This window comes from Psittacula echo (genome assembly GCF_963264785.1).
Source record: "Psittacula echo genome assembly, chromosome: 4".
NCBI lineage: Eukaryota > Metazoa > Chordata > Aves > Psittaciformes > Psittacidae > Psittacula > Psittacula echo.
In genome coordinates this window covers 116,590,179-116,613,266 of record NC_137738.1, presented here as the reverse complement: position 1 = coordinate 116,613,266, position 23,088 = coordinate 116,590,179, and the positions used below count along the sequence as shown (strand labels likewise).

The 23,088-nt window shown below is 38.9% G+C and overlaps 1 protein-coding gene across 4 annotated transcripts in view; it reads left to right on the top strand.

Moving 5' to 3' along the window:
* The window catches only part of PLCB4 (phospholipase C beta 4), a gene marked incomplete at its 5' end in the record, with an annotated part of 89,615 nt that overhangs the window by 41,278 nt on the left and 25,249 nt on the right, over positions 1–23,088 (top strand). For all 4 annotated transcript variants that reach the window (XM_080616260.1, XM_080616258.1, XM_080616259.1 and 1 more), the window contains 11 exons: positions 359–500; positions 1,129–1,213; positions 1,424–1,548; positions 3,513–3,564; positions 5,978–6,080; positions 7,879–8,043; positions 10,928–11,132; positions 15,458–15,546; positions 15,987–16,137; positions 19,056–19,105; positions 19,222–19,287. In XM_080616260.1, the coding sequence (XP_080472386.1) occupies positions 359–500; positions 1,129–1,213; positions 1,424–1,548; positions 3,513–3,564; positions 5,978–6,080; positions 7,879–8,043; positions 10,928–11,132; positions 15,458–15,546; positions 15,987–16,137; positions 19,056–19,105; positions 19,222–19,287 (1,233 nt within the window). The remainder of the gene's footprint in view (positions 1–358; positions 501–1,128; positions 1,214–1,423; positions 1,549–3,512; positions 3,565–5,977; positions 6,081–7,878; positions 8,044–10,927; positions 11,133–15,457; positions 15,547–15,986; positions 16,138–19,055; positions 19,106–19,221; positions 19,288–23,088) is intronic.

The following is a 23,088-nucleotide window of genomic DNA, read 5'->3' as shown; positions in this document are numbered from 1 at the left end:
CTTAGGAATTTATTTGACAATGAAAGATCATTCTCTCCCACTATTGCTCATTCTATTGTAATCTTTATCTTTTATCCTAAAGTTATCCTACTAACATCATGTAATACTTACCCACTGCTTAGGAGCTTTTCTATCATTAGTCCTCTTGCATGTGTCTAACAGTGAGCATGTTTGGTGTGTATATCAGTAAGAAGATAAACCTTAATTTGTGACATGAAAGTTCCACTTTTCTTGTATTAATTTGCCCTTTCTTTAAGTTTCTGCAGATCCGGGTATAATTCTGTATCATTTGAAAATGCCAACAATGGTGTTTACACACCCAAATAGTAATTATATTCTTTTTAATGTGTATTTTCAGGGTTTAGTAACTGTTGAAGATGAACAAGCGTGGATGGCATCTTACAAATATGTAGGTGCCACAACCAATATACATCCATATTTATCAACAATGGTCAACTATGCTCAACCTGTAAAATTTCAAGGTTTCGATGTAGCAGAAGGTAACATAAAAGGTTGAATGAAATAAAAGTATTTGCTTATTCTAGGTATTTTTTTTTATCTCTACATTTCCTAAGCTTAGAAATGGCGTAAGGCTTTTATAGCTTTGTGACCATCACCGCTGTACTTTTAGATCTCTGTGTCTTTGAATGTAAAGTTAGCATGTTATTCCATTGGTCATCCACACGGAGTCACTAAATCACTGGGAGAGTCTGAAGCTGTTGAGATTGATGATATAGGCCTTTCCAGCTAAACTGCTTTTTCTAGTTCATCTTTCTGTACAGAAAGGTGAGCGTGATTGTCACAGTGGTCAGCAGTTAGCTGCTGCTTTCATCCTGCACACTAGACCATTTATCATGTTGGTTTGCCTTATCTAACCACACAACACAGGCTCTGAATAACAATTTTGTCCTAAACCACAAATGAAAGTTTTGTTGGTTGCCCAAGGAAGTGAAAGAAAAAATCAAGTCAGAAATACTATGAAATTTCATTATAATTTGATTCTGAGAGACAGATAACAGGCAAACAGACCAGAAATTACTATATCCTGCTATTACGTATAGTGCATGATCTTGGATTTTGATTCATCATTACAGAAGTGTTTTAAAATGTCTTGTATTTTCTTTCTAGAACGTAATATTCATCATAATATGTCCTCTTTCAATGAATCAGTGGGACTAGGATATTTGAAGACCCATGCCATTGAGTTCGTGAAGTATCCTTTCACCTCCTCGTACCACATCTCTACTAATGCTACAGATAAACCAAGTACCTTTCTAGATTTGCAGTATTCCAAGTCTATAAAGGAAAAGTAGCTCATAGGATAAGAAACACTAAGATTAACGTAAGAAATATTGAAGTTACCAGAATATGAACATGCATTTCTATGATGTTTTTATTTCAATTTCCTTGATGAATTGTACAGTTATAACAAGCGACAAATGAGTCGGATATACCCAAAGGGAGGCCGAGTGGATTCCAGTAATTACATGCCTCAAATTTTCTGGAACGCTGGCTGCCAGATGGTCTCACTGAACTATCAGACCCCAGGTAGGCAGCAATGACCAGTGAACCTCAGTCCTAAGGAATGGCTTGGGCAGTAACTGTCAAACAGATGCCATGGATTTGCTTCTGGCATTTTTGAGGAAACAGGCATATGGTTAAATAATAGAGTGGGGTGGAATTACGGAAGCGTAAGACAAGGAGCAATAAAAAAGCCATACATAGGAGGATAATTCAGTCCACTTTAATGGAAAAATACAAGTCCTGTAACTTCTCACATCAATATTTTATTAATAAAGGGTATCAGTTACATGGAAATCACTTCTTTCACAAAACACAGCTTTGGCACAGTTTGGTGCGTGTTTGCAAAGTAAAGATCATAGAATCAACAAGGTTGGAAAAGACCTTTAAGATCATCAAGTCCAACCATTACCCAGGATGAAGGAGTGTACAAATTAAGATGGTAAAAAGTAATGTGGATTATGTGCCAAATGCATTTCTAGATCAGTTATTGTGAATTGTGAGTTGTATTCAGCATCAGAGAATGGGGTCTGAGATCCCAGCTGAGAGAGCAATGCCAGGGAACGTAAATGCCTCTCCACAGGGCAAACTGAGAGGAGATGTATTGTCCCTGTTCGGTGAAGATGTGAGTATAACTAATAGTAGGGAGGTTTTGTTGGGTTTTGCTTTGTCTTGTTTTTTAATTAATCTGGGAATGTCTTTAGTCATAAAAGTAACAGGCCAGTTTTTCCATTTTCTTTTCTAGCTGATGGTGCTTTTGTGTTTGCTTCCCTATCCACCTTCCCCAAACAGTGTCTTTGGTACTGCAGACACTCCTAATGATCATATCCTGAGTTCTATCCTGCAAAGCTTTGTACTGATTTACCCAGCTGAGGAAGCAGGAAGAAGCTGTACAGGAATACACTGTTTGTAAGGCTTTCCACTGGACACGATACAGAGGTCAGAGCAGATATGCAAGCATTATTCTGCTCCCAAGGCTGCCTCTGCCCCCTGCATATCATTCTCAAACCCATTATATTGCAAAATAAGAATGGTAATTGTATGAAGTGAGCAGCTTTCCTGTATTAGTCTTCTATGGTCCAGCCGTGCTGTCAGGGTGAAGACTAATTAAGGAAGTAGAAGTTAAGGCTGCCCTCTAAAGCAAATAACTGATACAAGCATATCAGAATCTCATATTTTGTGTAATGGAGAATGTACAGAAAAGATTTTGTTCCCTTTTGAAGGCAGAGTCTGTTGGGCAAGAGAATACCTGTGTTATCACTAAAGAAGGATATTTTATTCTAGTGTCGCTGGAAACCTGCAGGAAAATGTTTTATTTCTTACAAAGTTTGGGAGAGGGGGGTAATTACATGTTTACGATGTGTATATGCAAGTGCTGTAATAACATTGACTGCATTGAATAAAACTCAAGATGCTTTAAGTGTTGAAACTAAGCAATGCTGCTGTGATCTTTATGGTTTCTTTTTGTGGTATTTTATTCAATTAAACCCATAGTAAACCAGCGTGATGCTCATCTCACTTTCTTTAAGGCATAGGTTACAGACAGTATCGGAGTATAACTTATACATCTGCCTTAGTTAGGCACTTAGTTAAAGCCTGCATCCCTCTGTTATTCAGAGTGATTCTAGATCTCTAGCAGAAATGGAGACTTCTACACTGTAAATACCAAAAGATAGATGATGGAAATCCCATCCTAGGTCACAATCTGATGCTTCTCTGCTACCAGGTATTTCTGAATTCAGGAAGAGACTGTTTCCTAAGCACAGCGTAGACTTCAGCTTGGCTGATTAAGCTGTTACTCCTGTGAAGAAATCTGAAGTTTTCCTATTGCTTCCTTTTGTTTCTTGGATGTGTGTTTTATATACACTGTATCTAATTTTTATTTAAACTGATTATTCTGGACAAAACAGTCTTATTTCCTTTTCTAATAAAGATTGTTCATGTCTGCGTTATTCAGAAGGAAGCACAGTAATTTTTTCCTCTCTTGACAGATTTAGCAATGCAGTTGAATCAAGGAAAATTTGAATATAATGGATCGTGCGGGTGAGTGATGATTTAAACCATTGTCACTGTGTAGCAGAATCCTGTACTATGGTTTTAATAACATTTTTTCATTATTAATTATGTGTTACAAAAGAAAAATTGATGTTAAGTGCAGAGTAGAAATTAGTAGAATTCCAGGAGACTTATCCCCTGCAAGCAGGTATTCTGATGAATATGCCTTTTAATTATGCCCAGTTTTTAGACAAGAAATAGAAGAGGCTTTGTGTGCAAATTAGCAAGATCATGAATACCATACACAGTTATTTATTCAGCTTCTGTTCTCAAGTGTGCTTGAAGATGCGCCTCAGAATGGAGACTCACTGCACAGTTCACAGAATTGCCAAATTTACTTGGACAGGTTGAGTCTTAATACATAGGGAATGGTTTTTAACGTGTGCTTTAGTTGGAGAGCAGATGCAGGGAGATTACTGAGGTGTTTCATCTTTCTTAAGTTCTTGCTCATGACTTTTGCATGAAAAGGGATGCTGAAGTGTTGATAGATTTTTCAAAGATGTTGAGTTTATACCTTAATAGGATAGGCTGATCATTAACATTGAGAGAAAGGAGAAGTTTGATGAATGATAGAAAATTACAGTCTAGGAACACATTTAAAATCTGCAAACTCATCCTGGGAAGAAACCCCTCTTTTACTAATGCTAATCTTATTCAGAAAGAAAATCTGAGTAGATGAAGCTTGGTAAAATGCCTCATCTGAAGAATGGGCAAGAGTGCTTAACAGTGCTTTGCCACTCTGTACCTTTCTTTCAGTGTGAACTCTCCAGATAGACGCTCTAGGCTTCAACAAAGGTGCAGTCCCTGGTCATTTCAATCAGAATATGCAGAATGGCAGAGTATGGCTCCTTTCTTGTTTGATCCCCTCAGCCTAGCAATAGAGCACCTATTTACTCTTGCCAAATTCTCTAAGCGCAGGCATCATAATCAACTGATGTCCTTGATTCTTATGTCAGTCTTTTGGTATTACAGTAATATAGTGGGTAATGCATGGTAATATAATGATAGTATTTTGATATGTATTACAAATGTGGCACTGTTTCAGTCACAGAAAACATGCAGGACAATGAAGATAAAAAAATACATTTCTTTCTGTCTGTACTTTTTTTTCTCCAATTTAGTTTTCATGCTGGGGAAACAAGATCAAATCACTTCAGTTTCAACGTATCATAGAATCATAGAATAGTTAGGGTTGGAATGGACCTTAAAGATCACCTAGTTCACCCTCCTGCCATGGACAGGAATGTTTTCATTTCAATGGGCTGGAAGCAGAGCCTTGTTTTTGATAGTTCCCTTCTGCCCATAACCTACTTTAAATTAATAAAATACAAGAATTCTCACTCATTTATAATGTAAGACAAATGAGGAGCATTCCTTTCCTAAACAGAAAACACAGTATGAAAAAAGGAGAGAAAACATTGACATTGTTTCCATTGGAATTTTGAACTCTGTGTAGGCCTTTATAACATTATGTACCAGTGTTTCACTGGAAAGGCTAAGGTCGATAGAAGATAATCTTCTAGAAGATTAGAAGTTTTCTTAGATTATTATTAATATATTAATATATTATTAATGATATGATAATATATTAATATATTAACATATTGATATATTAATTGGAAGAATTCTAGAAGATTAAGAAGTTGTCTGTCAGGGCCGCAGAATTAGTAAGATGACTCCAGTTACACACTCTCTTCCATCAGTGGAAGAGAACCCCTGTCACGTGTAACACAGCATTTCTGTGATTAGAATCCTTGCATTTTGATTCATCAGAGCACGTATCAGCTTCATTGGTATGTTGATCCAGTGTCTAGTCCTCAGGGATGTATTGTAAGTGTTATTATGGTAGTACCTTTCATGCTACTATAATTAACAATCTGTCAGCACAGACATTATCAGCTGTTTTCCCCAAGGTTTTATAACTGAGATGAAAAAATTAACCTCAAGCTGGAATTTATTGTATGAGTCTCAACTCTGTGAAACTGCTTCATTTAAGACAATAAAATTGAATAGGTATTTTTTCCGCAATGCTAAAGAATTAAAACAAAAGAGAGCATCTCGTTTTTATTACAGGATAATTCAATATACTTTTTAAGTGTATCATTGAGTCATTTTGAAATCCCCTTGATCACATTGCATTTGTTTTCATCTTCAAATCCAGGGTTGATTTAATCTCTCAGTAGCTGGTAATTCAGAATGAAGATTAACATCTATCTGTATGCTAGACAACCATAGTATTTCCTTTTACTTCCTCACACATGTAGCTAGAATGACATTCTGTATTTTACAGCGCTGTAGGAGAGTTCATTTTTTAAACCTAGAACATAGTTTTATTTGTATTTAATACAATTTTAGTTTTCACACAAGAATAATTTTCTTCTTTTTTTTGTCTTGAAATAAGGTATCTACTTAAACCAGATTTCATGCGACGACCAGATCGAACATTTGACCCTTTCTCTGAAACTCCTGTAGATGGTGTCATTGCTGCAACATGTTCTGTACAGGTAAAACAGCAACAGAGAAACTTGTGTCATCTTATCACATCCCAAATCACATTTAAATCTCAACAGAATTAGGATATTTACAGAAAATATATTTAGATGGTGTGGGTTTTGTCGAGTTGTTTCTGTTGTGGGGTTTTTTTATTGCTGGCTAAAAGATCTGTGTTTACTTGATCTGAGTGAAACATGATAGTATTAGAAATGGCTTGTTAATACACATTATCACTGAATTTTACCCCCCCTCATGCTCTTCTTGAATTACATCAGCCCATACAAATGAATAAATGAGTGAAGTTCATTCCTGTGAACAGTATGTAATCATACAGACATCACTTGTCACCACAGAGCAAGGAGGAATATGGGCACACAAGGACAGGATATTTTCAAAGCATGATGGGTCCTTACTTTGGAGTTGTCTAGAAGTACTGAAGTCCATATAACTCCTGCTGTAGTTCTGCAGCAAGGTTTAGGATCACCTTTTGGAAGGAGGCTGACAGTTGTAAAACTTCTTTTGTCACTTGACACTCTCTTTGGTCAAATCCCCTATGTGCAGCTTAACAGAAGATTTAAGCTTCCAGTTATCACTTTCTGTGTGCAGCATGGAAATTTCAAACTCTCCCCGACCAAGGGTTCATTGTGCATTCTAGACCCTTGCCTAATTTTACTTTCATTTCCCAAAGAAAAATCTTCTTATTAATGTTGTTTTTCTTTAACATTCATGGCAGTACAATCCATCCAAGAGGGAATGGGATATGGTGGTGAAAGCATAAGCTCTAAATATCATCACAGATAGTTCTTAGATCATGTATTTTGCTGCTCGCTTTTCTTATGTGGCTAAAACTAGTATAAAATTCCATATAAATCCTGTAATAAAGGAGTTGAGTGGACCAAAGCCAGTGATGGTACCCCTCAGCCATGTAACTTTTCAGATTTGTTATCCAGAGCGTTTCCTGGAAGAATGTTAGATCATAGAAATAAAAAGACTTGAAATGAGCTTAGGTCTGTGAAATCGTGTTTCAGGTTTTCCTCCCTCCTTGATCACAGTAATGAAAACATAAGCTGCATTTTTACATAGGATGTCATCTTGATGAATTAAAAATTTTCCCTGGAGTAATCACCTGCTGTGGCTGGATTCGTCTTGACTTGGAGTAAAATTGCAACGAATCTTCATATGCAGAACAATATAGAGGAGTCGTGTGGGGTTTTTGCTTCTTTGCTTTTTAAGATCCTACACTTCCCAGACACATAATACAGAGTTAGGCTGACATGCGATTACTTTAAAACCTTTACCTAAGTGCAAGCAGATTCAATAGCTTCCTTTCACCTCTTTGCAGTCAAGACATATAGATGGCTTCCAAACAGAAGGTTCAAAGATGCAGAGCAGCACTGCCCAATCTGCTTGTTTCATTCAGTGTTTTTCAGGAATATCCTGAATGCATCTGAGTTGTTGGCTAATTGGGCTGACTGATATACAACTGTTAATACCATAGCACAGTGAGCACAATCATTTCAAATCACGGTTATATTTAAGGTCTTATCACAAATGCTTTTCTGAAGAAGTGCTGCAGTTTTAGCACTAAATATGCCATTTTAATGTGATTAAATCAGAGAATCATAGAACAGTTAGGGTTTGAAAGGATCTTAAGATCATGTAGTTCCAACCTCTTACCGTGGGGAGAGAAATAAATATATGTGTATATTTTTCAGACTGCTGTCAATAAAATAAATACCAATATTTCCACTATTCATAAAACACTGTGTAGTTTGTATTGCTTTTCCTTACTGCTGTGTTATGTTGCAGGTAATATCAGGTCAGTTCTTATCAGACAAAAAGATCGGTACGTATGTAGAAGTGGATATGTATGGTTTACCCACGGACACGATACGTAAAGAGTTTCGGACACGCATGGTGATGAACAATGGTCTGAACCCTGTTTACAATGAAGAATCATTTGTATTTCGAAAGGTAGGATATTTGGAAAGCACTGTTTGTGCTTTGCATATCAGCATCCTCGCTCGCTTGAGCCACCCCTCCCTGCTCCATTCTGACTGCCCACATGAATAAGTACTGCTCCCATGAGAAAGGGTTTGTAGGAGTCCCGTTTACTGCAGTAAACAATCTAAAGCTGCAATAAGCTTCCAAGAGGTTGTTTGTTCATTTGTTTTTAGTTTTGCTTTGTTTTCTTTTTCTAATGGATAACCTCTGTAGCTGTCACATGATTTTTTTTGTTTGTTTGTTTCTGTTTGGCTTTTCCCTCCCCTTTGCTTCCTCCTCCCACTTGGAGGTAGCCACCTCCTCCGTGGCCATGCCTGTGTTCAAGGTATGCAGTCTGCTCAGATTGAGCCCCCGCTGGTGGACACCATCATTCCTTGGAGATTTCTTCTTCCCTGCCCTGGCAGTGGCTGCTATCTTGCACTGTTCCTTCAGCCCAGAGGGCAGGTGAGATGCTGCATCCAAAGCTAAGGTCAATGTTATTACATGGAAGAGTTGGAAGGGTGCTGTGTTCCTCAGACGTGTTGCCAGCTCCCTTCTTCAGTAGTCCATGTGTATCATGTACCTTTTTCTTTTTTTTCTCCAATATCAGAATAAAACCAAACCTTTTTTTCTTGGTATGGGGGATTTACAGAGAGAGACCTCTTGTCTGTGTTCAGTTTTTATCTCTCAGTCTTTATGATACACTCTTTTTTTTAAACTTCATTTTTTTCTGTCAGCTGGAGTTCCATCCAGACCACATGTGTTAGCAGTGCTGTCTTTGATAACGTCTGTTGCCCTTACACTTGTTTCATTGTCATACAAGATTGTTGCTCTTCTATTCCAAAGTGACAGGCTTTATCCGAATGGTGATAACACTTCACTCTTGGGTATATTAATATGAGAGGTTTTTCTGGACTCAGATATTTTCTGGATTGAATGTGACTTCAGGTGCTTTTCTCTGTATATGAGGAGGCACGGGGAAGATGCTTAGGTGCAATGACAGGCAATCGTTGTGCCGTGGTTTGCTGACCATATGGCCAGCATCTGCTGCTTTCCACTTTCTAAAATCAAAAGGCCCATAAACTACAGGGTGCACCCAGCTTCAGCCTACCTGTGTATCTTAGCATGGGTACAGTGCCTGATGCCAAATACTCCTTGGACTTTCTGCACAGCAATGAAAATTTACGTAGTCACACGTTCTCTTCAGCTCATCTCAACTTGTACTGCAGGTCAGCCAAGATACTATTTTTCTTCATATCAGGCTTAGCATTGTAATCAAGACATGAGTTGTAATTGATGACCAAGCAGATGAGTGGCATAAACACAGTAGAAACAATTCCTCTAGCTGGAGTAAATGAAGGCATGGGGTGGACAGTGCTAAAATCATAGAATCATAGAATAAAATGTCTGTTATGAGGGTGGAAGTTCCTACCAGGATACCACAGAACAGAATAATGGAGAGGGAACAATAAACAACTTAGTCCCCACTCCTGCTCTCTAACAAATCTATATCTGAGGCCATCATGTAATGAAAGATGTGCTGATCTGTGGCCTGTGGAGGAGACATCTTCCCTGCCCTATTTGGATTATGGTGTTCTCAAGCTGATGTTTGATCCCTACACAGGTGCTCTCAAGTAACGTTTTTGATTGTTCTTTTGTCTGTTTTCTTGGTTTATTTGTTTTAATTAAAATTAAGCTTCAGTCATTGTAACCCAAGTTCTGTGTTATCACTCTGTTGTGTAAGGGAGAGGACAGGGTGAGTGCTGGTGGTAACCTGTACTGGGAGTGCTAAGCTGTAGTCAAGTAGAGCAGAATGTCTATGAACAGCTCAGGTGAGTTTGGAGACCAAAAGTCCACTTTATTTTGTGCCCTCTAAGACTGTAGATGAAAGTGGCAGGGGGACAGTCTAAGGGAGATAGTAGGCACAGTTTACATAGGTCTTCTCTTTTGTCCCATAAGCGTTGATGAACAGTCAGGTAGGGAAGGCGTGGGAAGACCTTTCCCAACACACAGTCAAGGCAGGTTGATAACACTCTCAGGCTGTCTTCAGAGATTCACACAGAATCACAGAATGGTTTGGGTTCACAGAATGGTTTGGATTGGAAGGGACCTTTAAAATCATCTAGTTCCAACAGGCAGGGTCACCTTCCACTAGACCAGGTTACTCAAAGCTCCATCTTCTCCTCACTGCTCTGTGCACAAAGGCAGCACCTTTGTTCCAGGAAGGCAGGATTTTTTTGTTACTGCCTTAGTCAGTCCAGACTGGGGACTGACAGATGCAAATAGCTGGCAGCATCTCTACCCACCATGCATACCATGTACCTTTCGTGTCATGAGTACAGCACACCCACTTCTGCTGGCAGCACATCATTTCAGCAGGTCTGTCACTCTGTCCTACTCTCTGGGTCTGCTTCTCTCCTTTGCAGAACCTGTAGTTCACCATACTGCTCTGTCAGCTTGTGCTTGCACTCCTGTTCTTCGTTGCCCTTTTGGATACATCCCAAATCCCATCTTCCTGTCATAATTCTTCCTGATTCAGCACTATCTACCCTCCGATTGCCACTGTATCTGTCATTTCCCATGTAGCATTTACTGCCTTAGTGATGTCACCATAAAAAATGAATATGCAAAATATTTAGCTAGTGTAACTGTAAGCTGCCGGATTTGCATATTCTGAAATCTACCCGTTATTTAGGGTGGAAAAAAGAAAAGCTTTTCTAGGAAATATTCATCTCAAAGTATGCAGTTTAAAGGGAATGACATATCTTACAGGGATGATAGTCTGTTTCTGGCACTCAAAAGGTTCAAACATGGGAGGTGGGGAGGGTGATACTGTATTAAAGTCATTGAATTCCTTCCTTTTATGGCTTTCCAGGTTATTCTCCCTGATCTCGCTGTCCTGAGAATAGCAGTGTATGATGACAACAATAAGTTGATTGGTCAGAGGATCCTGCCTCTGGATGGTCTGCAGGCGGGTTACAGACACATTTCCCTTCGGAACGAGGGCAACAAACCACTCTCTCTTCCAACAGTTTTCTGCAACATTGTGCTTAAAACATATGTGCCTGATGGTTTTGGAGGTGAGATAAACCCGTATCTCAGTGTGATGTAGAGTTTGAGTGTTGGTGTGGAAGTACTGCAGTGTCATGCCATGCCAGCCGGAAGCAGAGGCACAATGTTAGAGGACTGGAAAGATTTAGTATTTTAGCTCCTTGGAAACCCTACATATTTAGTTAAAAAATGAGCTTTCAGACCAAATGCCTGCCTCAGTGTTAAATATTTGTGAGATTAACATGTACTTTAGCTCTATTGTTTGGCCTATAGGTATGGAGAATTGATGCAGAATCTAGACATGTGCTTTTTCAAACAAAACAACTTTGTATTGTTGAGAATATTGATGGATTATTTAAAATGGACAGTGAAATAATTTAGCATCCGAAACTTGTCTGCATTTTTCTGTCCCAATTTTAGGTGGTTTCAGTGTGGTTTGATTACTTTTGGGTTTTCAGGAAAGTCGTTTTTAATGTGAGCCATTTCCATGATCTGGTTGGCAGGGCCATGGTCATTTATTCTGAGCAGTGGCAAATTGCCCCATAGGTATAGGAACAAACAGCTGAGGATAATCATTGCACCACTTAAATCAGTGTCATGGGTAACTTCACCCTGAGGGTTGTACCTCTGGGAAATGTTTTCTTCACTGCAGATGGAACTTGCTTGCATGTTAGGCAATATGTAAACCATTTAAAACTGTGAAACAGAGATTGTGCTAAATGTTAGTGCTCCGACTGCAGTAAAATGAAATTCACCTTAGAGTGGATTGGTGAAACATTATTGATAAAAATGATGTTTTGCTCTTTGCAAAAATGATTTCAAACCTGCTGTCTATGCAGAGAATTACTGCTGCTTCTCTGAGTATCATTTCAATAGTACAAACTGCAGAAGGGGAAAGCTAAACTAAGGTGTTAGTGTATCTTCAAGTCTATGTTTGCTGGCATTTATCTAGGCTTTTTACTTCAGTAGCAATATTTCATGAAGAAAGTTAAGCATTTACAGAAGCATTTGTGTTGTTCGTAACTTAAATTTTAGTTGCTGGCAAGTTTTGCCACAGTTCTGGAGCATTACCATGCCTTTACACAGCATGTTTCATCTGCAGTATTTAACTTCAGGAACTTCGTCTCGGCACAAATGTATGCTTCTGCTTAAGCTTGAGATTCTGGAGGCAGTAGTTGGACCATGAATCTTAGGGACACATTTAAGCATGTGCTTTAATTCTTCCCTGACCTTAAGCTTTTGACAGTAAATGACTCAGTTAAAATACTTTCCAAATTAAGGACACGCTTCTGATTTGCGATTGATGTTTTTCTGAGTGATACCACACTTTTTCTAAGAGTTGAATTTAGAGTTTGATGTGGCTCAAGCTGCTGAGTGTGCTGCTCACATAGGGAGAAAATATTTTATACTTCAGTTTTTAAACTGTGTGACACAAATTCAGAAGTGAAAGAGTTGTTTTTCAAAGAGACTTTGAACACCGGTTTAGAACTTGCAAAGTGTGTGCCCTTCAGTACTGGATGATCTACACTGGGAGCTACAACACTGTCAGCATTTCTACAGATGGTTCATCTGGTAGAGGTGAGGACATAGAAAAGCATACTACCACTGAGTGATAGTATCATTACATGAAAATACTGCTAGAATGAGAGAACTAGTTGTCATGGCTTATTATTCACTAATTGTGAATGAGAGAACTGGTTGTCATAGCTTATTATTCACTAGTTGTGAATGAGAGAACTAGTTGTCATAGCTTACTGGCAGTGTTGGGAAAAACAGACCCCATATTAACATGAACTAAATGTCTCCCTTCCCAGGTCGTTTTGATGTGTCTTATGTATTTTTCTGATTGGCACAGAACAGCAGCATGATGAACAACTGGGAAATAGCTTCTAACACTCAGGTGGAATCATCAGTATTCTGTTGGCATATGGGTTTTAATTACTTATCATGGGCAGTGAACCTCTCATTGTTTTATGAGCTATCACTACAATCTCTGTGGTTGTTTTAGTAAACCAGTAGGAAAGTACAGCTCAGTTCAATAGCTGCCTGCTTTGGTTTTTATTTCTTTCTCTTTTTTTAACCTGAATGAGTAAGATTTAAGAACTTACACTGAATAATAGCTAGAATGGGTAATGCACCGCAGGCTTTAAAAGTTACATAATTTTGTTGTTCATACAACTTAATAAGTTCTTATGGTTTATTTGCATCAGCTACACTGTCAGCATTGTTCCCAATAAAATACAATACTGGTCCAAATTAATGTAAATGAAGTAGCATTCTCCAAAAAGAAGCTTCTGCAGTAGCTGTACGTAAGTAAGCATGGCTACTTAGGTTAGTGGTTAGAGTCCTCTGTAACGTGCTGTACCAGTGATTTTCCTGGTTTTATACTTAATTGCAATTCTTCTACAAAATGCTATTCCCTACCCCCACCTTACCTCACTGAGGAGAAAGAAGAACGTAAGCAGAGGACAAATGACAATGTGAAAAGCAGCAGTGAGTCACATCTTCCTTGTAGAAATGCTTAGCCTTTGGTGATGTGCTTGTACGGTTAGTAATGCCATTTGCAAAGGTCTCGCTCTCCCAAACATGTTAGTCATTTTTACTTTGACGTTGGCGATAATCAGGTTCCGTTTTCAGATGACACATCCTGGTAGCAGGGTAGTCCTGGATTTTCATTGAAGGGGGCATGCCAAGGACAAAAAGACATGCTTACTAACTTAGGCAAAAGGGAAACAGCCAGTGCTGAGCTGCAATGCCATTGTTGTGGCTGAAAATAACTCCTACACAGTTTTTGTGTATCTGAAGTAAGTTTCAGAAGACATCATTGAGTCACAACAGTGATTGGAGACAACCTATTTGTGTGGGTAAACAGAGCTGTCAAGGGTAATGTTATGTATTTAGTACAGCTTTTCCCTGTCTGTGCTTTTTTGTTTTGCTTGAGAAGTGCATCTGATGACTTCAGAGGAGCGTTCATAGAACAACTTAGGTTGGAAGGGAGATGATATATTCTAACCCCTGGTTTGCACAGGAAAGATAGAAAGTGTCTTCCCAAAGCTCTGATGGGTTGGATATTTTTCACAGCTGGTCAGCAGATCAGCATTTCTGCTTTGTATTATTGTAACTGCACTTGGAAAATGGCTGAAGAGATGATATGAAACATGGGCAAAATTCAAATGATGATTAAAACCATGAGCGTCAGAACTGACACTGCAGAAACCTGATGGTGAAACTGGCTAGAATAGAAGAACACAAAAGCCTTTGTATTTTGCTCATAAGCAGCCAAAAATTGGGTCTTGCAGCATCCTGCAACGAAACAGCTTCCTGCAAGTGAAGCCCTGTCTATGGACCTCCTGCCAGTCATGACAAAAACTTGAGTTAATTAAATGACAATAGTTTGTGGTGGATGACGAGTCAATCCGTCTGCAGCATTCAAACTTCCTTTCTTAAGTTATTGCTCTGTCAAGGAAGGCTTATTAACTGAGACCAATGACCCTTTTTGTCCATAATACTAGAGTTTCACAGGGCTCATTCAGAACAGATCAGTGCTGTAGATGCTGACTCAGTTTAATTTGTAAAATCATTTCTAGCAGTGGAGGCCTCTTTTGCCATTTTGTAATTCATTTACTGTTGAAATTAAGCATGGAAATTGATTGTTCAATATGCAGGTGAATATTCATGTGTCTTCCTGTAAACCTATGCTTGCACATTTTTCACTGCATATGGAAAACAGACTCAATTATGTATATGATATCTGGTGCTGGGTAGTGCTATGATGCCACTAGTGGTCCTGTGTCATGTGCAAGATTCAAATATTGGTCATTATGGTTCATAGATAAGCCATTTCACAGCCTGTCATGTTGCAGACATGGAGCATCACAAAGGCAAGTGAGAACAGATCTTCCCGATTGCTTTAACCACCCATCTGATACTGATGTTTACCTAGGAAATGTAATGGCATTTTCTACAATTCCCTGCAGTCCCAAGTCAGTCAGCACCCCCTCAAATAACCAGGAGACAAAGTTGTTAGTGCTTTGTGGCTCAGGAGGTCCCATTCTGGTCTCAAATTCTAGTGTCATCAACTGGGAGGAAGTCAGAGTAAGCTCACTGATGGAGTCAGTGTTGTTCCTAATTAAGGTACCTGGATGCATATCACTTCTTGGTGCATTATAAACTCATTTGCGTTCCTTGTGTTCAAGTGCTGTGATGATGAGTGCTTTCTGCCAAGTTGAGTATGGAAAGTTGGACTGTTTTTGCAAGCCATGGCTCCTAACAGGGGCAGAATCAAGCTTTTGTAAAGGATTAGTTTCCAAATGTCTCTGAGGATTATAAAAGGTTGATTGTGTTTTTCTTACAGATATTGTGGATGCTTTATCAGATCCAAAGAAATTTCTGTCCATCACAGAAAAAAGAGCAGACCAAATGAGAGCGATGGGTATTGAAACAGTAAGTAGAACTTAATGACAAACACACCCCATTTATGTTTCTGTTATGTTCTTCTTTTGAAGTAAACTGATCCTTCTCAAATTGATGCATGTTACCGATCATTTTTCATTTTCTGATATAAGGCCCTTTGTCCTGCTCTGAAATACATTGGCTTATTTTAGTTTACATGTACTGAAATACCATTCACTAACTGACTTTTCAGGGATCATACAAACACATCCCTTAGAGGCATATATTTTAAGAAATGAGAAAGTCATATTTTAGTAGGTAGCATTTAAAATAGGTTATAAATACTTACTGAGTATAGTGTTGTTTGATAATGTATTGAAGTTTTCTTAACTGTGTTTAAAGTAAGCAAGTGCAGGAATTTCCTATATCTCAGCTTTAATACTACAGGTAAAAAAACAATTAACTTCTTATAATGTGGATGTTTCTTTCAGAGTGATATAGCTGATGTACCAAATGACACTTCAAAGAACGATAGGAAAGGAAAAGCCAATAATGCCAAAGCCAACGTAACACCTCAGAGCAGCTCTGAACTTCGACCAAGTACCACCGCAGGCTTTGGGTCTGGGACCGATGCTAAGAAAGGTAGGTGAAAATCGCATGCCACTCCCTCAGTCCTGGAGTGATTCAGAAAGTCACAGGGAAGTACTCAATACTCCATTTTAGTTTTGCAGTTCTGTTCATTCTTACCCTTTTGGAAGGTAGTTTCTTCTGCCATTGAGCGTGATCTTTAATTGCAAATGCATTTTTTATATTACTAAAAAAGGCTGTATATAGCCAGTGCAGCTTTATTTTACTAAGTGACCTCTTGGTGTAGATGTATACCCACCTCCAGTAGTCATAACCTGCACTCAGGGAGTAGTTTGCTAAAGATCTACTGGAAGAATGCCACCAGGAATGACTATTTTCTGGTATACTCCACAGAAACTCTTCTGCTTTTTTTTCTCCCTTCACAAATCCCTTGGCAGAGTTGCAGATTTAAGTAATTAAAGGTATTTAGAATTCACTGGATTCTGTAGGGATTTCCCAACAATTAGAAATGTTTTCAGTGTGTGGTTTTACTCTGAATAGTGATTACGGAAATGGCGTGTTTATTGTACAAACTATCCATATTAAATGTGCTCATTTATAAGTGAATAAGTATTTTTCCTCACTGTCCACCATTCAGTCTACAAAATCATCTTGTAGAGTCAATTGGGACATAGCAGGTAATGAAGATTAAGTGGGAAAACAAACTTCTACAGCTGAAACACAATAAATATTAATGGGCTGCAAAAATTAGAATCTGGTTCACTCTCTTTCATCCTCCTTGGCCCAGAGGTATTGCTAAGGGCAAAAAGGAGCACTGACTGCTGTTGTTCTTAAACTTAAACAGACACAGCTGAATACACAGATGTGAAGGGACCTCATGAGAAATGAGATGCCATTTCCCTGGAGTCACTTTTGACAATAAAACAGATCATCTCTGGCACCTGAACTCTCTCAATGCCCTTCCCTAGTGCAGTACCCAGATTATTTGATGCAGTGAGGTGTTTTCATGTTTCATGTACCATCACCAAGAGTTGCACAAGTATTAGCTGTATTGTGCATTAATTAAGCATGAAATTTGCTGGGGTTGGCAAGTAATTTCTTGTCGCCATGGAATCAGACCTGGTGAACAAAGTAAATGAGTCTGCGTTTAAAATAAAATCCTGAGGAAGTTTGTTTAAAACACAGCATACCTAATGCAGTCTTGGTCTTAAACTGAGGTGTCAGTACTTAGGCATTCTTGTCTGCAACCATTTTCATCCGTATTCTGACATGTTAAAATAGAGCTGTTCATTTTTATATCCCATGTAACCATTCCTATTTTGCACTACTTATATCTATGATCTTTTAGTATCTGATTAATTCTACCATTGTTACAATGTGCAACTCACCTTGCTTATTAGAAATTACATATCCAGTAAGATAGGGTGCCTGGGGAAGGCTTTCAAGTGAACAGAATGTCTCTGACTTTCAGTGATAGTTAAGTGATTTGTGATTTTGAAAACTTCACCCTGGCTCTGTGCCTCAGTCTGTTCCAGTCTCATTTACTAGACTAATGTTAATACCATATAACGGAGCAGAATCTTACACCTCTAAGAAAACAAATCTGTGTTTCCTTGCCTATTCCCTTTCCTTATTTCTTCTTCTTTTACAGCATCTGAATCTTTTCCAGTTAAATTCACCTTAAACGTCCAAAAGTCCTTTTCAAGTCAGGGGAAATCTTATAGCCTGAGGGCAATATTATCATAGAATCATAGAGTCATAGAATGGTTTGGGTTGGAAAGGACCTTAAGATCATCCAGTTCCAACCCCCTGCCATGGGCAGGGACACTTCACACTAGACCATGTCACCCAAGGCTCTGTCCAGCCTGGCCTTGAACACCGCCAGGGATGGAGCATTCACAACCTCCCTGGGCAACCCATTCCAGTGCCTCACCACCCTCACAGTAAAGAATTTCTTCCTTATATCTAACCTGAACTTCCCCTGTTTCTGTTTAAACCCATTATCTCATGTCCTGTCACTACAATCCCTGATGAAGAGATTATGAGCAGTTAACTAAATATGTTTGCAGTATATTTATGGGCAGGGGTACATTTTTGTGCAAAAACTCAGAAAAAGCCTACATATTGCAACTCTTATGGCATTGTATTGACATTTTCATTAATCATTACGTGTAGGATTTGCATAGTAGTTTATAAAAACATAATATGTCACAAAACATTTATTAAAGCATAAACATAAAATGAGATTGGGTTTTGTTTGCATTGCAGTTAAGGCGATCAAAATGTATTTTCATTCACCTAAATAGTGCGTAGTCTTATGATAGATTTGCTTGTTATATTGAATTCTTATTAGTATTTTCACTTATGATTTTGTGTTTCTCCTCCATTTTTAATTCTCCTTCAGTCTTGACGTGCACTGTTGTGCCTTTTCTCCTAGCCTGGTATTAACCAAAATGCAAATGTTACCTCCATTAACATATAGGCTGCACGTAAATCTTCACTCTGCCAATTTTGTCTGTTAAGTTGAGGAGGATACCTACCCTCGGTTAACCCCTTATGCTGCCATGTAGAACCTAGCTTTCGCCCTGAAATGAGTGGTGCCAGAGCAAGCTCCGGCTATGGATGACACTTCTGAAACACGCATGCTTCAGTTTCAGTGTACATAAAAGATTTGCTGTGCTTTCAGGAAGGGAGCTATTGTACTTCTTAGGTTGCAATGTTTTGATGCTTCAGCCCAGAACTGTAAGAGGTTAAAATACACTCATTGATTCATTTCTTTTTTCACAAGGCAGTTGGTTGAGTAGTGCATTTGAAAACGCAATAAACTGTATCTTAACTATATCTTTATTTTCTCATTAACCTGTGAGTATTTTATATGGTGAAAGACATTAATTCGTAACTTAAATGTAGGTTTCTATGGTAAAACTCAAAAATATAAGATTTAGTAATATGTATGAACTTTATCTTCCTAGGTATAGACCTTATTCCTCAAGTGAAGATAGAAGATTTAAAGCAAATGAAGGTAAGTAAGGACACAAGCTTTTCAAGCTGTGTTCCTCATTATTTAAGTAGCCAGGATTGTATCTGATTGAAGTCAATATGAGCACAGAAAAATTCATCCAACTTCTCTTTTTCTAGGCTTATATAAAGCATTTAAAGAAACAGCAGAAAGAGCTGAATGCCTTAAAGAAGAAACATGCAAAGGTATGATCATTACAAGCTCTCTGAGCAGCACACTCTAATTGACAAAAGTTGCAGCGCTCACTGGCACATACAGCTCCTAATTAAATTGGAAGAGAAAAACTAAGGAACAGTAAATGGGCTACCAAGAAAGTCATATGTGATTTAAATGTACTGAAATATGCTCCAGTGAGCCATTTTTCCTTTTAGCAACCCTTTATACGTCTCCCTAAGTTTCAGTGCACATTTGTTTGACCCGTAAAAGCATCCAGAGCTCACCTTTCTCAGGTAATGATTTTATCTAGCTCCCTCTTGCATGACATATTGACAGGCAGCTTGGAAGAGAAGGCAGTAATGATGTGAGATGGTGCTGCATTGAAGACAGGCACTGGAGAAACTGCAAAATCACTGAAGAGAACTGGAATGTGTAACTGAGAAATGAAATGCTCTTTTCCTCCTCACATTAGATCCGTGCTAACCACTTGAGAGTCAGCTTGGTACTGTTGGCAGTGATGTCCCGAATGCATACAACACTATCATAAATATACTTTATATTAGAAAAATCAAAGCCAATTTTCTCCTGCCCTTTATCATTAGAAAAGCATTACTCTAGTTACAAAAAGAGGCATAACAAGTGAAGAAAGGATTTTAAGTTATAAATTTTGGTGATACATACACATCCATTCTGGACTTTTGGGGCAGTTATTCCCTTGCTGTCTTTGATTGCAGATTTCATTGCAGAGCTGATGTAATGTAGTTGCTTGGGCATTTTTAGTATCAGTCTTTGTGTTCGTTTTCATGAGTGGGTGTGGGACTCTGTACAATGGAGTATGAAGAAATTACTTAAAATAATTGGCATCTTTGGGGTTCCTTGTATTAAATGTAGGATGAAAAAATAGCTACTTTTCAGGCTCCTTACTGACCCTATGCAGAAAGAAAATGAGTGATTTCTCCATTTTAGTGTTGTGTGCAGAGCCCATGCTCAAGAAAATGTATCTATCATCACAATTCTGGGCATGGACAGTTTCTAGACCTTCACAGGGTTCATCTTTTAGGAGGGCTTCATATGTATAAACACTGCTTTCTTACTCGTTGCTGGACAACATCCAGCAATTTGCTATAGCAGCTCTTTGCAAATGAAAATGGTACCATGGTTACATAGAAGACAGCCATACTCAGTGGTCCCTGTCCCTGATATCTGTGACCCATGGTGGTATAAGGATATCTTACCCAAGACTGCACTTGCTACTGTTAAAAAAAATCTATCCATCTGTTCAGGATTGCACTTGCTTCCTCTAATCTGAGGAAAAAATTGCCAGCCACAATCTGAAAGTGCTGTGCACTCAGAAGGGCTTTCAGCATTAACTCAAGCACAGCTATTTTAGATCGGAGCCAGCCTGTGTCCTGCTGGTCTGAAGTACAGAGTGCAAGTCTGTCCGAACAAGAAAGTGCCTGTCTAGAGCATGCCTTGCTAAAGGGCAACTTCTTGAATTTGGAGAGGAGAGTCTGAGCAGAAGTTTGGCCATATTAGCTCACAGATGACCTTAGGGAAGTGCTTGGAGTACTCATCAGTGGGTTTAATGAATTTTATCAGCTGGGATGGAACTAGAGAGCTATGCAGTTAGTTGCCCATGATCAGCTTCAGGAAGCCTGTATAGCCTATATATTGATCAGACTGAACTTAAAAGTTCCAGAAATAGGTTGATTCTCATTTAACCACAGACATTCAAGAGATCTGTAGGAACAAGTGAACAGAAGGGAATTGTTCATGTTGTTTAAGGAAAGAAAAGTCCAATACTTTTCCATCTAAGTTGGCCTTTGAAAATGTATTACGAAAAATGAATCATAGAATCAAATAGGTTGGAAAAGAGCTATAAGATCACCAAGACCAACCTTTACCCTAGCACTGCCAAGGCCACCACTAAACCATGTCAATAAGGGCCTTATCTGTATGGTTTGTGAACACTTGATGGATGGTGATTCCACCACTGCCCTGGGCAGCCTGTTCCAATGCCTCAGCACCCTCTTGGTGAAGAAGTCTTTCCTAATATCTGGTCTAACTGGATATTAGTCTTACAGCGCAGCTTGGGCCTGTTACTTTTTGTCCTATTGCTTGTTACTTGGGAAAAGAACATGTGAGTGTGGAAGAGGGAGCAGGTTGAGAGGAGGAAGCTCTAATGTAAGCAGTGTAGGAGCTAACCTGGTAGCTCTGGGCAGAGCTAGCTAAGGAAGACCATTAGTAAGGGTCCCCTTTACTGACAGCATCCACTCAGTGTAGAGAAGTGTTAGCAGCTGCACTGCAATGCTGGCTGGCAGGGGTTGGGTGCTGTCCATGAAAATACATCAGTCTCTGCATTGTCAAGATATAGGACTGTTACAAATACCGTATTTCTTAGTTGGTGCTCGACTTATGAGAATGCAACACTCTCTGTGTATTTCTTTGATGCTATCTTTCTTTTTATTTACTCTGTTCAGTGTTTCAGCCATTTTAACTGCAGCAGCCACAATAACATTCTCCTGGCATCCCTCTGCATATTTGTATTAGTTTGTTTTTCCTACATGGCATAGCTCCTTACAGCTGTAATACCCAGTATACACCCACGCAGAGACACGTCACACACTATGACTTCACTTTATGATGGATTTGTTATTAATCCATGGTTTTAAGAGAAGGATGCTTGGCAGGTGGAGGTACAATCATCACTGTTCCTTTTTTCACTTTTGTGTAGGGAAAGTAAAACACCTAGTCTCATTAGGGTAGAGATCATTAGACTGGCAGAAAGGTCACTGTTCCTAGCCCTTTGGGTGGAAGGGACCTTTAAAGGTCATCCAGTCCAATTCCCCAGGGACATCTTTAAGTACATCAGGTTGCTCAAAGCCCATGTCCAGCATGACTTTAAATGCTTGCAGGGATGGAGCATCTGCCACCTCCTTGGACAACCTATGCCTGTGTTTCACCACCCTCATTGTAAAAAATTTCTTCCTTACATCTAGTCAGAAGAACCCAATCAGTTCTGCAACAGAGCTGTTGCCTCTGGTTTTTGAACCAAATACTCTGCTTAGTTTGTGGCCTGGCTATAAAGGAAGAGAGAGTTGAAGGTGGGAGAGTGAATATTCTCCAGGCTGGTTTAGTCTGAAAAGGTAAGTCTGGATGACTACAACTGAGGTAGCATTGTGCTGCTGTTGGGATTGCAGAAGAACAGGTGATTGCTCTTATGAGCAAAGAACATCATCCAAACCTCAGCCCATTTGCTTGCATTGTGAAGTAGTTTCAGCTAAGAGGCATACTGAATCTGGAATAAGATAGGTCACCGTGAGAAGACAGTGAAGGTTTGCCAGATATGTAGAAAATGTGGGATATAATTCTTTAAAAAGAGGGAAAAAAGCAAGAGTGGGAAACTAACACAGATTTCTTTGATGGTACCATGAGAAATACAGTATTTTGTATGTTGCAAGGACTCTATGTAAATCTTTGTCATTAACTGCTAAGGTAAATTCTTTGTCATCTGTTGGACAGTGAGCAAAGCTGGTCCTATAGCCTGGGACAGTGAAAGAAAAAACACAAGTAAGTGTCCATGTCAAGAAATCAGTGAGCTTTCCCAAGAATCCTGACATTCACAAAGGGAATTTGAAAAAGCCACTATGTGGAAAGCAACAACTGTCATCATTATCTTATTGCCTGAAGTTATAGAGGTGCCATCAGAATCAGTGGGTTCTGAGAAGCTGGTACCAGAAAGGCCCATGGGATTCTGTCTGACAGATGTCGTCATGGTCATGTTCTGTCGATTTAAAGTGTTGTTGGCCCATGTATGGACTGTGTTTCTC